Here is a 16920-nt window from a genome sequence, read left to right as displayed (position 1 = left end):
CATTTTAGATTTGGTTTTGGTGAGTAGTGAGGACCTCATAGAAGAAATGGTTGTAGGGGACAACCTTGGTTCGAGTGATCATGAGCTAATTCAGTTTAAACTAAATGGAAGGATAAACAAAAATAGATCTGTGACTAGGGTTTTTTATTTCAAAAGGGCTAACTTTAAAGAATTAAGGAAATTAGTTAGGGAAGTGGATTGGACTGAAGAGCTTGGGGACCTAAAGGTGGAGGAAGCCTGGAATTACTTCAAGTCAAAGTTGCAGAAACTATCAGAAGCCTGCATCCCAAGAAAGGGAAAAAAATCATAGGCAGGAGTTGTAGACCAAGCTAGATAAGCAAGCATCTCAGAGAGGTGATTAAAAACAAGCAGAAAGCCTACCCGGAATGGAAGATGGGAGAGATCAGCAAGGAAAGCTACCTTATTGAGGTCAGAACATATAGGGATAAAGTTAGAAAGGCCAAAAGCCATGTAGAGTTGGACCTTGCAAAGGGAATTAAAACCTATAGTAAAAGGTTTTATAGCCATATAAATAAAAAGAAAACAAAGAAAGAAGAAGTGGGGATGGAGTGGAGGTTAAGGATAATCTAGGCATGGCCCAATATCTAAAGAAATATTTTGCCTCATTCTTTAATGTGGTAGGATGACAAATGGGAATGAGGATATGGAGGTAGATATTACCACATCTGATGTAGAAGCCAAACTCCAACAGCTTAATGGGACTAAATCAGGGGGCCCAGATAATCTTCATCCAAGAATATTAAAGGAACTGGCACATGACATTGCAAGCCCATTAGCAAGAAGTTTTAATTAATCAGTAAACTCAGGTGTTGTACCCTATGACTGAAAAATTGCTAATATAGTTCCTATGTTTAAGAAGGGGGGAAAAAGGTGATCCGGGCAACTACAGGCCTGTCAGTTTGACATCTGTAGTATGCAAGGTCTTTGAAAAAAATTTGAAGGAAAAAGTAGTCAAGGACATTGAGGTCAATGGTAATTGGGACAAAACACAACATGGTTTTACAAAAGGTAGATCATGCCAAACCAACCTGATCTCCTTCTTTGAGAAGGTAACAGATTTTTTTAGACAAAGGAAATGCAGTGGTTCTAATTTACCTCCATTTCAGTAAGGCATTTGATACGGTTCCACATGGGGAATTATTAGTTAAATTGGAAAAGATGGGGATCAATATGAAAATTGAAAGGTGGATAAGGAACTGGTTAAAGGGGAGACTACAACGAGTCATACTGAAAGGTGAACTGTCAGGCTGGAAGGAAGTTACTAGTGGAGTTCCTCAGGGATCGGTTTTGGGACCAATCTTATTTAATCTTTTTATTACTGACCTTGGCACAAAAAGTAGGAATGTGCTAATAAAGTTTGCAGATGACACAAAGCTGGGAGGTATTGCTAACATAGCGAAGGACCGGGATATCATACAGGGAGATCTGGATGACCTTGTAAACTGGAGTAATAGTAATAGGATGAAATTTAATAGTGAAAAGTGGGATTTAGGGATTAATAACAAGAATTTTAGTTATAAATTGGGGACACATCAGTTGGAAGTAACAGAGGAGGAGAAAGACCTTGGAGTATTGGTTGATCACAGGATGACTATGAGCCACCGATGTGATATGGCCAGGAAAAAAGCTAATGCGGTCTTGGGATGCATCAGGCGAGGTATTTTCAGTAGAGATAAGGAGGTGTTAGTACCGTTATACAAGGCACTGGTGAGACCTCATCTGGAATACTGTGTGCAATTCTGGTCTCCCATGGTTAAGAAGGATGAATTCAAACTGGAACAGGTACAGAGAACGGCTACTAGGACGATCCAAGGAATGGAAAACCTGTCTTATGAAAGGAAACTCAAAGAGCTTGGCTTGTTTAGCCTAACCAAAAGAAGGCTGAGGGGAGATATGATTGCTCTCTATAAATATATCAGAGGAATAAATACCAGGGAGGGAGAGGAATTATTTAAGCTCAGTACCAATGTGGACACAAGAACAAATGGATATAAACTGGCTATCAGGAAGTTTACACTTGAAATTAGATGAAGGTCTCTAACCATCAGAGGAGTGAAGTTCTAGAACAGTCTTCCAAGGAGAATAGTGGGGGCAAAAGACATATCTGGCTTCAAGACTAAGCTTGATAAGTTTAGGGAGGGGATGGTATAATGGGATAGCCTAATTTTGGCAATTAATTCGTCTTTCACTACTAGCGGTAGCCCTAATACCTAATACCAATGGCTTGTGATGGGGTGGGATCTGAGTTACTACAGAGAATTCTTTCCTGGGTGTCTGGCTGGTGAGTCTTGCCCACATGCTCAGGGTTTACCTGATCACCATATTTGGGGTCGGGAAGGAATTTTCCTCCAGGGCAGATTGGCAGAAGCCCTTGGGGTTTTTCGCCTTCCTCTGCACCGTGGGGCATGGGTCACTTGTTGGAAGATTCTCTGCACCTTGAAGTCTTTAAACCATGATTTGAGGACTTCAGTGGCTCAGACACAGGTTTGATACAGGAGTGGGTGGCTGAGATTCTGTGGCCTGCGTTGTGCAGGAGGTCAGACTAGATGATCATAATGGTCCCTTCTGATCTTAAAGTCTATGATTCTATGAGATCGGAATTCTGTCAGATGTAACCCTTTCAATGTAAAGATGGGGAGAAAAGTTTGTAACTTAGCAAAGGTTTATGCAAGACAGGAGAAGGTAGGGCACTTTTACAGAGAGCATTGCATAGTGACATGCCACCACACCATTTCTTCTCTGGATAGCTTCTGTTGAGTCATATCTATCACCAATGCACAGATGAATCAGCTGGTTTTCCTCACAGATTTTCAGTTGGATAGTATATGGGGCCCAGTAGAATTTCCTATGCTTTGCAGTCATTTGCTCACTCTGACTGAAACTTGAAATACACATTTCTAGTCTAGATGCTAGGAATACTCATCCCCCCACAGACATAAATGCACATTCCTCCACCCACACACAGAATGGAATTTGAGTCACCAGAGCCTGAAATGGGACTTGAGCCATATATTATTTTATTTGGTAACACAGGAATGTGAATTTAAAATAATGTCTTTCCCTTCTTTCCAACTCCTCTCCTGCTGCTCCTAGAGCAGCTGCTTTTCAAACTTCAGAGTGACTCCCTCTTCAGGTATTAGGGCTACATTGTGAATGGGGGAGAGTTTCAATCAGTCACAGATGATGTAACCCTTGGGAATTGTTCCCCCCACGCAAGGGTTTTCAGGTGTGTAACTGCAGTCCATATATCATAATCCATAATACACATAATAGGGTTAGCTCATCTGGCATCAGAGCATTTCAGCCTTTGATTTGCTATTCCCTCACCTGTGGTACCACTCATATACAGCACTCTGATATGAGGGATGCTCTTAAACCAAAACCCCAACACCTCCTGCACCGGAAAAATACAGATCTAAACTACTGGAGATAAAGTCTTTGCTTTTGTAAAACAAAACTGTGCCAATTTTTATGCCAGAAGAGAATTTGGCCTTTCATCTCGGTCTTGCATCATAGCAGCCACATTACCTATATGGCTGTATTACATCAGGCGAGCAGGGGCTGTCTTCACAGCAATTTCCAATCCTTGTGTATGAATTTGCCAGTGAAGACATAGGATGATCCACTCCCTGAAATCTTAATTTGTTGTTCTACTTTTTTCACTCCCCCACCATGATCCCTGTGACGGCCACAAATGCAAAGCTTCAAACATCCCGCCCCGCCCTCCCGTACTATCAAAATAGAGAGAACAAAAGACATAAACCACCTTGATTAGATACATCCAGGTTCCCCTGCAATCACAGGAAGTTGGTCTTGTAGGACCCCCCCTAACATGGTCACAGGATAACTGGGGGAGAAACCAAGTTTTCTGCCCATATTCAGTAGAGGAAATTCCTTTACAAGCACACTGTTGCCAATCTGTTACATCTGTACATATGACCCCAAACCACCATGATTTGGCATCTGATTCCATTTATGCTTCTTTGAAGGGGGTCTCTTTTCGCTGCAAGACTGTTTGATTAAAAATCAAACAGCAACATTTCTTTTCTCCAGGGGTCCCTGATTCTACTTATTCTACAAAGACTAATTGGCTGTATGCAGCAGAACCATCATGACATTTTCATTGGCCATTAATAAGTAAAGAGGTGTTAACAGACAGCAGGCTTTAGGGATCATTTTGAGCCAGGAAAAGAACAAAACAAAACACAAACGAAAAAACAAGAAAAGGCAAAATCAGTATCTTCAAAACCAAAAGAAACAGTAGAAAAACACAAGACCTTGAACTTCATAAAAGAGAGAAACCATCAGTTAATAATTTGGCTTGACCCTTTCTGACAGTTCTTTTGTGTATGTGGCAGCAATGCTTGGGGAAAACATAAAACAAAAAACCGAACAACCTACAACAGTGATTCATTTTTTTCCATGCTTGAAAACATTGATGAAAGTGTTTAAGTTGTCAGGACTAAATGACAACTTTAATGCTGAAAAAGATTTGGTACATTGTGTGTTGGTCTGATAAACTGATGTAATTGAGGTGTAAAATGATTGATTGTTTTTTATTCTGCAAAAGAACCTTATGCCAACCGTAGGCAATGTCCCATATGGGTAGGGCAGCTCTGCAACAGCAGATAATTGAATAGTAGAACTCAATGGGCTAGTACTCACGAGCTAAGCAAGGGTGGGATTGGTCAGTACTTAGATTAGAGAACCCAATTGTGAGGGGGTATACAAACCCTACACTGGGCCTGAAGGGGCTAAAAGGCAATAGTGGGCTCAGGTACCCTCCTGAACATGCTCTAGATGGAGGAGTGGGTTAAAGGCACTGAGAAGCCCAGGCACGGGGTGGACAGGTTGCAGGAAAGAGAAATCCTTCTTCGGGAAGCCAGACAGTAGGCAGGCTGAGTCTGAGAGGGGACCAGAGAGTGGGTAAGGCCCACAGGCAGTACCATCTTCAACCATCACCCTCTTTGAGAACCAGCAAATCCTTGCTCCTTTTGACTCTTTAAGTGACTTCAGGGGCCATGCCCCAAACTAAAGGGTCATATAAGTAGGAAGTAGCCCACAGCAGCAATCAGACTCGCTGTATGGAGGACCCTTCCAGTGTTGGTTCCCACCTGGCCCTGGACTGGGACCTGGTGGAGATGGAAGGCTGCATTCCCCCTACCACATCCCTTTTGGGGGCCAAGGCCGGCTGCAGGTGAAAAGCCAAAGATTCCCAGCTTAGGGTCAGGGACAGGCACGTCTAGTACTCTTTTAGAGAAGGCAAAGAGCTGGAAGTCAGGTGCGCTAACCACTAGGTTTTTCAGAAGGCCAGGCAGCCTCTCACACCATTGGAAACCTAGGTACTGAAGGAAGTGACTCTAGAGGTGGCACTCTTCTCACATCCAAGAATGAAGGGTCACAGTTTTACTGAGGATGCTGTCTTTCAGAGGAGAATACCTGGATTATGTTGTTGTGGTCAAACTCAAAATTGTCTATTATTCCCTCAGACATCTTGGCTAAATTCTAAGGTAGTTAATTATATTCTGCTCATGTTTTACTCTCATGGTATTTTCAGCTGGACATAGTGGGCCAAATTCTCTGCCTGCATAACTCCATTGACTGTAGATGTTGACATTTCAATGGTGGGTGAAATGAGCCATATATGGTGTATGAATTTCATGTCACTGGGAGAGGGGCATTGGTTGCTTGGCCAGCTGCCCTACCATGGTGTGGGATCTGGCAGCTAGGAGCACAACCCTGCCAGCTAGTGTGTGTATGCTGTAGCTGGCCAGAGACACTAGGCCAGAGGTGCATCCTCTTTGTCAGAGAAACAATAAGCATGCTCCCATAAGTTTGTCCTATTCTAGAAGGATGGTTCTTGGATCGTAACAACAGCAGGTACAGCACTACTTCCCACACTACAATGCTTCTAACAGTACAGACAGGAATTTATGCACAGCAGATACAAGACATAAAATACATATATAGATGATCCCTTTATTGGGCTGGGTAAGTAATGTAACTTCCTGCTAGAAATGAAGTGAAATATAGTCAGTGGTAAAAAGAATTCTAATTGTCACCATTTATAGTTTTTAATTAAATATTAAAATACAATAAAAATCCCATTACTTTTTTTAAAGCTACGCTTGAAGGTTTTTAGACAAAAGGGGGATTTTTTGAGATCTGTAAGAGAAATTTTTAAGTGCATTTTAATTTTAATGCAGTGTTTCAGAGAAGGGAATGGATGGCTCAGGAGATTGGTAATGTGAAAAACAGCTTTATCTAGGTTGCCAGTTCAAATCTGCTTCAGGTCAGCAGTGATGCTGCATACAATGTTAGCATGAAAACCTGTTTGCTGTGAACAAGTGGGTATGTGAACACTGCAGCTGGGAGTGAGCCTCCCACCCCAGGTAGACAGACTCAAGCCAGCATGGTAAAAATTGTGTGGATGTTGCAGTTTGGATGGCAGCTCAGGCTCTCACGCCCACCTGACCCCTGGGTCTGAGCTGGGGTAGCTAGTCCAGGTCTCCGCTGGATCTAGAACATCTACACGCTGCTATTTTTAGGGCCCTAGTTTGAGCTGAACTAGTGTGAGTCTCCCTACCCAGGCTGGGAGGCTCACTAACAAGTTTCACCTCACATGGTAAAAACTCTAGTAGTCACATTAAAAGTTAACTGTTTAAAAGCTGTTTGGTAGCCTATAAGAGCTATGTTGGGTGCTCCTAGTTCAGATGCCAGTTATACATTGCATAAAACTTATGACACCATTGATTTGACTGGCACACTTGCTAGCAGTAAAGAGGGTGAAATTCTCCATGGTCTCCCATGTTACTCCTAGGCTAGATATACAGTAGGATCACTTCGCCAGTGTAGGAATACAGTATACTATACCAGCAAAGCATGCAAAGTGTGGACAGAGCTTATATGGGCAAAGTTTCACTTTTGCCAGCATAGCTTAGTCTAGTTCCGCAGAAGTGAAGTGAACTATAGTGGCAAATGTGCAGTTTCACCACTATATCTAGCCCATGAAAGCTTATGCCCAAAGAAATTTGTTAGCCTCTAAGGCTGTGGTCCCCAACGTGGTGCCCATGGGTGCCATGGTGCCTGCTGGGGCATTTATGTGCGCCCACCTAGTGCCCAGCAGGGGAGAGAAGCCGCGGCCTCGTGCCTGCCGGGGACAGAGAACTCCGGGGCTGCAGGCCCCGGTGTTCTCTGTCATCGCAGCTTCTCTCCAGCTTCTCTCTGGATTCATATATTATGTAATATTAAATATTACATTTTTCATATTATTTAATGTACAAATACAAAATAAGCCTTGAAAAATTGTTGGCGCCCGCCACACTCTTCTGAAAACATGAACGTGCTACTGGCCACAAAAAGGTTGGGGACCGCTGCTCTCAGGTGCCACAAGGACTCCTCGTTGTTTATATTAGAGACTTCTACCAACACTGCTATATTGGTCGGGGATCACAGCTCATCCATCACACCCTGACTGACATAGTTATGCCAGCAAAAGTATGTAGTTCAACCTGGCCGTAGAGCTGGTTCCCTCCAAGTCAGGATTGAGGTACATAAAGGGCAGCACAGGAGAAGCTTCCCCAGTTTGCTGTCCTTGATGTACCTGTTTTGTGGAGAAGCAGAAGTATTCAGTCTCCAGGACTGTCAATCTAGCACCTTTCATTAGCACTGAATTCACTTTAAAAAGTTGAGAAGAGTCAATTGCTGTAGATACAATTCATGAGGGCACAGATTTATCTAGGACTTGTCTTACTACAGTAACAACTAAAAAGAAGACCATGTATCACAGAGCCCATTATATAGATGTCTCTGGAACAGTACAACCATCAGTGACATATCCAGGAGTGTAGAAACTTAAGGCAAACACAAGAAACTGATCATCTCAAAATGTGTCATTATAGGCTACGTCTATACTGTGAGCTAGGGGTGTGAGTCCCCATCTCATATACACATACTTGCACTGGCTATTGTTGAGCTAGAATGAGCATAGATAGCAGCATAGGTAGGAGCAATGCAGGCATGGCTAAGCTGTGCCAAGTACATAACCACTGGTTTTCAAGTGGGTTTCTACTTGGTATGGCTCAGCTGTGCCTCTGCTGCTGCTACCCGTGCTGCCATGACTACGCTGCTATTTATACTTGTGTTAGCTCAAGGCACGCCAGTGTGAGTATGTGTGTACATGAACAGGGCAATCCCACCCTTAGGTTGTAGCACAGGCATAGCCTTAAACTACAGACTGCTCAGGAATGGCTATTTAAATAAGGAAAAGGAGGAAGAGCAAACAGAGATATTTTTGGGAGGAAGAATGGATTAGTGGTCAAAGCATAGGACTAGGAGTGAGGAAAGGTAGGTTCTTTCCCAGACAGGTCACTTCCTCAGTTATAAAATGGGGTTAATATGCACTTTTCATGCCTGTGTGGGGCAGTTACCCTGCTCCTAGGAGAAAAGGAGTGAGAGCAGCTCAGAGAGGCTGGCTGAGTAGCAGCCACAGCTGTGGCTACACCCAATCAGGTCACAGCCGGCCCTGACATAAGAGCTAAGGGAGGCACTGGGTCAGTCTCATTCCAGTCCTGGTGTAAGAAGGGTTTAGCTGCCTGGGAGCACTGGGCACCTCAAGCAAAGCAGTGCTGGGGAAGGGCAGGCAGAGCTGGGGAGCTCAGGCCAGGCAAGTTCCCAGGCTGAGTCCTGGCTGAAGGCCAGGAGAGGTACTGGGGCTACAGGGAAAGGCAGCAGGTCCAACCCCCTTGCCAATGATGAGTGGCCATTACAGACTGCAGTTTGCCCCAGTGAGAGGGGGCTAGATGATGACTGGCAGTAGTCACTGAGGCAAGGTGGGTACAAGGCAGTTGTTTCTCCGGCTATTAGCCTTCATGTGTTCATTCAAAGCTCCTGTGATTTGGGAAGCAACATCTGGCTCCCATTTTCCAGAAGGGAGGTGAAAGGATGTAAACTTGGGGTCAGAATTTACTCACTGCACATATCTCCCTCGTCCTCTCCCTCTGCGCAGTCTCTGATGAAATCACATGCCTGCCCCAGTTTGATTTCTGTTCCATTCCAACAGTTGAAGGAACCCTGTAGGGCCATTTTGGAGCCAGAAGAAGATCCTAGAGAGAAGGAAAATAAGTCAATTAAGACTGCTGCATTACCCTCTTTTCCACATCCCTACTACAGTGTCTGTTGGGATCCCAATCACATGGTCATAGAATCATGGAAGTTAGAGATGCAGAAGACCTAATGGATTACCCACTCCACCCCTCTGCAAATACAAGAACGTTCCCAGCAGTGCATATCATCATGACAGAGGATTAGCAGTTCTGCCTTTTCTTACCTTCTGAGAATTTGTGTATGGACAAACAAATTTTCTCATTAAAGTCGAAATCCAAAATTGGGACTAAGTAGATTCGAAATAGTCCTGTAGTGTAGACAAGGCCTCAGTCTTGGTCACCATAGTGTGTTCATTATGTTAGAGCAGCTTCTGTTTTCTCCTAATGCCCAACAGTCTATGTTAAGTACTAGATAGGTACAGTTCAAGGAATTTTCAGTTTTTTTGGTGGGGGGGGAGGAGCTGATACTTTAGAAAAAAGGGTTGAATTCCTACAGTTTGTGTTGCTGTACTTCTGAAAAATGTGCTATGTCAAACGATACACAGCATGGGTTTTTAATTGTGTGCAAATTTTCTGCTACCCTGACAGCCTTGAAGATTGAGGTGCTTTCTCTGAAGCTCAGGAACAGCAAAGGGATGCAAACAGTCCGAGCTTCTTCTATACCATCCTGCCAGTATGCCTAACCTATGACATGGAGGCATCATACCTCTAGGAGTTGGAAGATAATTTAGTGTCAGTTGTCCAGTTCAATCCTTGCCTCTCTCTCCCTTCGTCCCTAACAGCAGAGAGTACCAACAAGGAGGCCAACTGTGATGTGAACCACCATTTACTGGGAAAATCATCAGCTCATTTCATATGAGCCAAACAGTGTTTAGACAGTAATGGCTTTTAGTTAGTGCTGAGCTCACTGCAAGATTTTATAGCCTAATGATAATTCCCCTTCAGACATCCAGACAATGTATGTTCTGATGGATGGGGCAACTTGGCCATCATAAGGTAGAACTGATGATAATGGTGGTACTGGAGTTGTGTATTAATGTACATTCCTTGTTTAAGACTTTAGTTACCATATACCCTACATGCTAGTCAGCAAGTGTGTCAAATTATTCTAAAGAAACATATCAATCGTCTAGCCTGCTTTAAGTATCCTTATTTTACCATATCAGTTATAACACCTTGCAAGCAGAAGGGTCCAAAGAGAAGGCCAGACAGTGAGTCAAATTTTGCTCTCATTTATACTACTGAGTACCTCCCAAATATTACTAGTAAATCCAGAGCTATACCAGCAGTTAAACTCTATTAACTTCCACGGCGATAATCCTGATTTACACAGGTGGGTCAGAGCAGAACCTGCCCTGCTGTCTATTGGATTCACTTCACTCATTGCTGCAAAGCAGGAACATAGCATGGATGGGCCTGGGGCACCAGGTTGGGAGTCTGAAGACCAGGGTGCCATTCCTGTATTTGTCATCAATTTGCTTTGCGACTTTAAGAAAGTCGTTTACCATCTCTGTGCTTCAGTTTCACCATCTGTAAAATGAGGATATAATGACCTCCTTCGTAAAGAGCTTTGAGATCTGGAGATGAAATCAGAAAGGCTAAGGCACTAAATGAGTTACAGCTAGCAAGGGACATAATAGGAAAGAGGAAGAGGTTTGTTAAATACATTAGGAGGAAGAGAAAGATGAAGAAAACTGTAGGTCCTCTACTTAGTGGGGAAGAAGAGCTAATAAATGATGACAAATCTAAAAGGCTGATGTGGCAAATGCCTATTGTGCTTCTGTCCTCACTAAAAAGATTAATGGCGACCAGAAACTCAACACAATTAATATTAACAACAAGGGGGAATGAACATAAGCAAAAATAGGGAAGAATAGTCTAAAGAATACTTAGATAAGTTACATATATTCAAGTCTGTATGGCCTGATGACATGCAGCCATAGGTACTTTAGAAACTAGCTGAAGCAATCTCAGAACTGCTAGCAATTATCTGTGAAAACTCACGGCGCATGGTTTCAGAGGACCGGGAAAGAGCAAACATACCACCCATCTTTAAAAAGGGGAACAAAGAGGGCTAGGGAATTATAGACCAGTCATCTTAACTTTGATATGTGGAAAAATATTGGAATAAATTATTAAACAATGAATTTGTAAGCATGTAGAGGATAACAGGGTTATAAGGAATAGCCAGCACTGATTCATCAAGAACCAATCATGCCAAACCAACCTATTTTCCTTACTGGCCTCGTGGATGGGGAAGCAGTAGATAGCATAACTTGATTTTAGTAAAGCTTTTGATACAGTCCCACATGACAGTCTCATGAGCCACCTAGTGAAATATGTTCTAGATGGAATTACTATACAGTGGTTGCTATATTCAAAGAGTTGTTATCAATGCAATGGCTTGCTGTCAAACTGGTAGGGTGTGCCTAGTGGGGTCTTGAATGGGACAATCTTGGGTCTGATACTATTCAATATTTTCATTAATGGCTTGGAAAATGGAGTGGAGAGTATGGTTATAAAATTTGCAGATGATACCAAGCTGGGGGTGGGGGGGTTGCAAGCACTGTGGAGGACAGGATCAGAATTCAAAACAACTTTGATAAATTAGGGAATTGGTCTGAAATCAACAAGATGAAAGTCAATAAAAACAAGTGCCATGCACTTCACTTAGGAAAGAAAAATCAAATGCAAAACTACAAAATGGGAATAACAGGCTAAGTGGTAGAACTGCTGAAAAAGACCTGGGGGTTATAGTGGATCACAAACTGAATGAGTGTCAACAATACACTTGCAAAAATGGCTAATATCATTCTGGCATGTTTTAACAGAAGTGCCGTATGTAAGACACAGGAGGTAACTGTGCCAAGCTACTCGGCACTGTTGAGACCTCAGCTGGAGCACTTTGTTCAATTCTGGGCACAACGTTTCAGAAAAGAAGTGGATAAACTGGGGAGAGCCCAGAGGAGAGCAACAAATGTTAGGGCAGATTTTCTAAATATCTTACGAGCAAAAATTCAAAAATGCTGGGCATGATTCATTTTGAGAAAAGAAGACTGAGCAGTGCCTTGATACTAGCCTTCAAATATATTAAGAGCTGTTATAAAGAGGACCATGATCAATTGTTCTGCATTTCCACTGAAAGGAGAACAAGAAGTAATAGGCTTAATCTGCAGCAAGGGAGATTTAGATTAAATATTAGGAAAAATTTTCTAACCATAAGGATAGTTAAGTTCTGGAGCAGGTTTCCAAGGGAGGCTTTTAAGAACAGGCTGGACAAATACCTGTCAGGGATAGTCGAGATTACTTGGTCCTGCTTCAGTGCAGGGGACTGTACTTGATGACATCTCTAGGTCCCTTCCAGCCCTTCATTACTATGAAATAAGCTCTATAAGAATAAAGTATTATTATTCTGTATTGTAATGAAGCAGCTGTATAGTACTGCTATGCTGTAAAACAATAGCTTTCAGAGGACTGAATAACTTCTTCTGAAACTACAAGTGGAACTGAGGTTAGCAGAACATTTATTTACCAAAGTGAAAATCTGGCCAGGACACCAAGGTCAATACCTCAGTTGTTGCAAACGTGCAGCGAGTTCTTTAATGGACTAGAAGTGACCATTACCTATTGTGCCCCTATTAGTTCAAGCTCAGAGGGGAAAAAAACAATCTACTGAGTTAGTTCTTGTAGCACTTGCATTTGGTTGTTAGTTTTTTGTTTTGTTTTTTTTGGTGAGGGGTTGGGAATTTCCACCCAAGAACTGGCTAACCTTAAGCTTCTTAGCATATGAGAGCTGGCTCTTCATTGCCCTGGGTGAGCGGGCTAAAAACACAGCATGCCTATCATGGCTGTCTAACAAGTCAATGTATTGCTCATTATTACACAATATACCACACACACCACCTTGTGCTCCTGTGGCCCTTTTAAAAGAAGCTTCAGATAACATTTCTGTGCATCTTTTTTGGAATCTAAATCTGAAGCCCAGGTCTCCTGCCTCCTAAAGAAATACAAGTCTGCAGTTTGTGCTCTGTATGAGTGAAACATGCAATCCACTTTCCAACTTCAAATACCAGTAGCTCAAAACATAGTTGTGCTTCTTTCTGTAAAGGGATACTCCTAGACACTTGTATAGTGCATTTTTTTACAAGGACCACAAAGAGCTTTACAAAAACGGTTACCTACTATTAATTATATTTTATAGATGGGGACACTGAGGCATACAGAAGTGAAGTAACTTCACTGATTCATTGTATTGAACTGAATCAACAACAGAGTCAGAAAGAGAATCCAGGTCTCCTGATCAGGGCCACTGAGAGTGGCTTTGGGCCCTGGTGAAAAAAAATTTTCGGGCCCCCCAGCAAGGGTGGACAGGCTAAAGAGAGCCAACAAAGCCAGGCCCTGGGCCCCCTTCTGGACTGCCGGACCCTGATAATTTGTACCGGCTTCCCCCCTTCCCCCATCAGCCCTGCTCCTGATCTATCTAATCAAGAGGAAGAACTACTGCTGCTTTAATGTCTGCACCACCCTAATGTCATCCATCAAGTCAGCTCTCTTACGAGCTATCTTCTGACTGCAACTCCCAGTCTGAATATAAAGTCTGAAGTACTACAAACATAATCCTATGCAAAAGGAATGATCACAAGAGTGAAATGCCTGCAAGCTGCATGGAAACTATTTTAATATACCACAATAGAGGCTCAAACTAAATGTACACCCCAAATTTAAAAAAAAAACAGTAAGAGGAACCAAAAAATGCCACCATGGCTATAATAGTAGATTAAAAGAGGTGGTTAGAGACAAAATTGGAAGTCAAATCCCACTGAAGAAAAGAGAAGGAAGCATAAACTCTGGCAAGTCAAGCATAAAAGTATAATTAGGAAGGCCAAAAAAGAATTTGAAGAACAATTAGCAACAGACAAAAACTAACAAAACAATTCTTTAAGTACAACAGCAGCAGGAAGCCTGTCTAACGATCAGCAGGGTCTCTGGATGATAGAGGTGCTGAAGGAGCACTCAAGGAAGATAAGGCCATTGTGGAGAAACTAAATGAATTCTTTGCATTGGTCTTCACTGCAGAGGATGTCAGGGAGATTCCTGTACCTGATTCATTCTTTTTGGATAACACATCTGAGGAACTGTCCCAGACTGCGGTGTCAGTAGAGGTGGTTTTGGAACAAATTTATAAATTAAACAGTAATAAATCACCAGGACCAGATGGCATTCACCCAAGAGGTCTGAAGGAACTCGCATATGAAATTGCAGAACTACTAACTGTGGTATGTAATCTATCACTTAAATCAGCCTCTGTACCTGATGACCAGTGGATAGCTAACGTAACATTGATTTTTTTTTTAAAAGGCTCTAGAGGCAATCCTGGCAATTACAGGCCAGTAAGCATAACTTCAGTACCAGGCAAATTGGTTGAAACTATAGTAAAGAGCAGAATTATCCTACACATAGATGAACATGATATACTGGGGAAGGGTTAACATGGCTTTTATAAAGGGAAATCATGCCTCACCAATCTATTAGAATTCTTTCAGGCTGTAAATAAACATGTGGACAATGGTGATCCAGTGGATAGAATGTACTTGGACTTTCAGAAAGCCTTTGACAAGGTCCCTCATCAAAGGCTCTTAAGCAAAGCAAGCACTCATGTTATAAGAGGGACGGTGCTCTCATGGATTAGTAACTGGTTAAAAGATAGTTTTCAGAATGGAGAGAGGTAAATAGTGGTGTCCCCAAGGGGTCTGTACTGGGACCAGTGCAGTTCAACATATTCATAAATGATCTGGAAAAGGTGGCAAAGTTTACAGATTATACAAAATTATTCAAGATAGTTATGTTGAAAGCTGACTGTGAAAAGTTACAAAGGGATCTCACAAAACTGAGTGATGAGACAAGAAAATGGCAGATGAAATTCAATGTTGATAAATGCAAAGTAATGCACACTGGAAAAAATAATCCTGACTATACAGGTAAAATGACAGCATCTAAATTAGCTGTTACCACTCAAGAAAGGTCTTGGAGTCATAATGGATATTTCTCTGAAAACATCCACTCAGTGTGCAACCGCAGTCAAAATAGCTAACAGTATGTTAGCAACCATTAAGAAATGGATAGATAAGACATAAAATATCATAATGTCACCATATCAATCCATGGTAGGCCTACACCTTGAATACTGCACGCAGTTCTGGTTGTCCTATCTCAAAAGATACTTTAGATTTGGAAGAAAGTACAGAGAAGGGCAACAAAACTGATGAGGGGTCTGGAATAACTTCCATGAGAGGAGAAATTTAAAAGACTGACTTTTCAGCTTAGAAAAGACATGACTGGTGATATGAAGAGGTCTATAATATCATGAATGGTGTAGAGAAAGTGAATAGGGAAGTGTTATTTACCCCTTCACATAACACAAGAGCCAGGGGTCACCCAATGAAATTAAGAGACAGCAGGTTTATAAACAAATGAAAGTAAGTACTTCTTCACACAACACACAGCCTGTGGAACTCATTGCCTGGGGATGTTGTGAAGACCAAAAGTGAAAGTGGGTTCAAAAAAGAATAAGATAAGTTCATGGAGGATAGGTCTATCAATGGCTATTAACCAACATGGTTGGGGACACAACCCCATGCTCTGGGTGTCGTTAAACCTCTGACTGCCAGAAACTCAGACTGGATGATAGGAGATGAATCATTCAATAATTCCCCTGTTCTGTTAATTCCTTCTGAAGCATCTGTCATTGGACACTGTCAGAAGACAGGATACTGGTTTAGATGCACCATTGGTCTGACCCAGCATAGCCACTCTTACATTTAATGAGAAGGGTAGAATAAGCTGTTATATGTTCAAGTGGAACAAATCTCTGCTTGTACTGCACTGTCAGTCTTAGGTATGTAGAAAGGGGCAGCATATCTAATTCAATGTACAAGCATGTGATGTGAAAGGCTCTGAATTTTAGAAGTGTCTATAAAACAAGGACTGTTCAAATGTTTGTGTCTCCCTTACACTCCCAAGGAAAAGGCCTTATACTGCTTTGAAGCATCAATTAATTTCCTACCAATGTTATCAGGAGTTGTGCTATATAGCCAACAATTATAGCTCAGTTACCCAACATTTCTTACATCTGACAGGTGTTGCTAGCTTCTGTGATGTGGACTGGTGGATCTCAGTCTAGTTCCTGGTGGACAAGTGCCGATATGATTTACCATCTCACCCTTGCCGTTGATCTGTACATCAGGGTTGGGGCAGTGGCTACAGGAAGCTTGCACTGCTGCTTTCTGTGCCTCTCCTATTCTGTGGACAAAGAGTTCATTCTCCAGGGCTCTCAATCCAGCATGAGGACTATATTCCTGTATAATGTTTCTAAACAAAAGCTAACTGTTGTTATGTAAACATCAGAAACAATATAGTCATTACAAGGATTTGTAAACTTGTTAAAAACTTCCTAAATAAATAGTGAAGATGCACAGGCTTTAGCATGGGCTGTACGTGCCTGCCCAGAATCCTGGGTAAGTATTCGCATTGCTAGCCTGTGCCAGGGTCTATGCCCATGCATCTTCACTGGTATTTTTAGTTGTGCTAGGCAGATTAAAGCTAGCATGGGTACGCTAACCCAATCTCACCTCTGATTGCAATGTAGACACACACTAAAAATGGCTTGCCCTGGGCCATTTGCTTTTTGCTTCAGCTCTGCCTTCTTTACCCTGCTCCTCCTGTCTCCACACAATATCCTGCCTTAGAAAAAAAGCTGTGTGGAAAGCAAGCCCTGATCCTGCCTGGGGAAAGTCCT

At 42.3% G+C, this 16920-nt stretch overlaps 1 protein-coding gene across 8 annotated transcripts in view; it reads right to left on the bottom strand.

Moving 5' to 3' along the window:
- ALK (ALK receptor tyrosine kinase) overlaps positions 1-16920 on the bottom strand; it is a 574134-nt gene that overhangs the window by 161056 nt on the left and 396158 nt on the right. For all 8 annotated transcript variants that reach the window (XM_039530228.1, XM_039530218.1, XM_039530221.1 and 5 more), the window contains one exon: positions 8994-9125. In XM_039530228.1, the coding sequence (XP_039386162.1) occupies positions 8994-9125 (132 nt within the window). The remainder of the gene's footprint in view (positions 1-8993; positions 9126-16920) is intronic.

This window comes from Mauremys reevesii, linkage group 3 (assembly GCF_016161935.1).
Source record: "Mauremys reevesii isolate NIE-2019 linkage group 3, ASM1616193v1, whole genome shotgun sequence".
Lineage (NCBI taxonomy): Eukaryota > Metazoa > Chordata > Testudines > Geoemydidae > Mauremys > Mauremys reevesii.
Note: the sequence above shows the minus strand (reverse complement) of the source record. Positions and strands in the feature narration are given on the sequence as shown.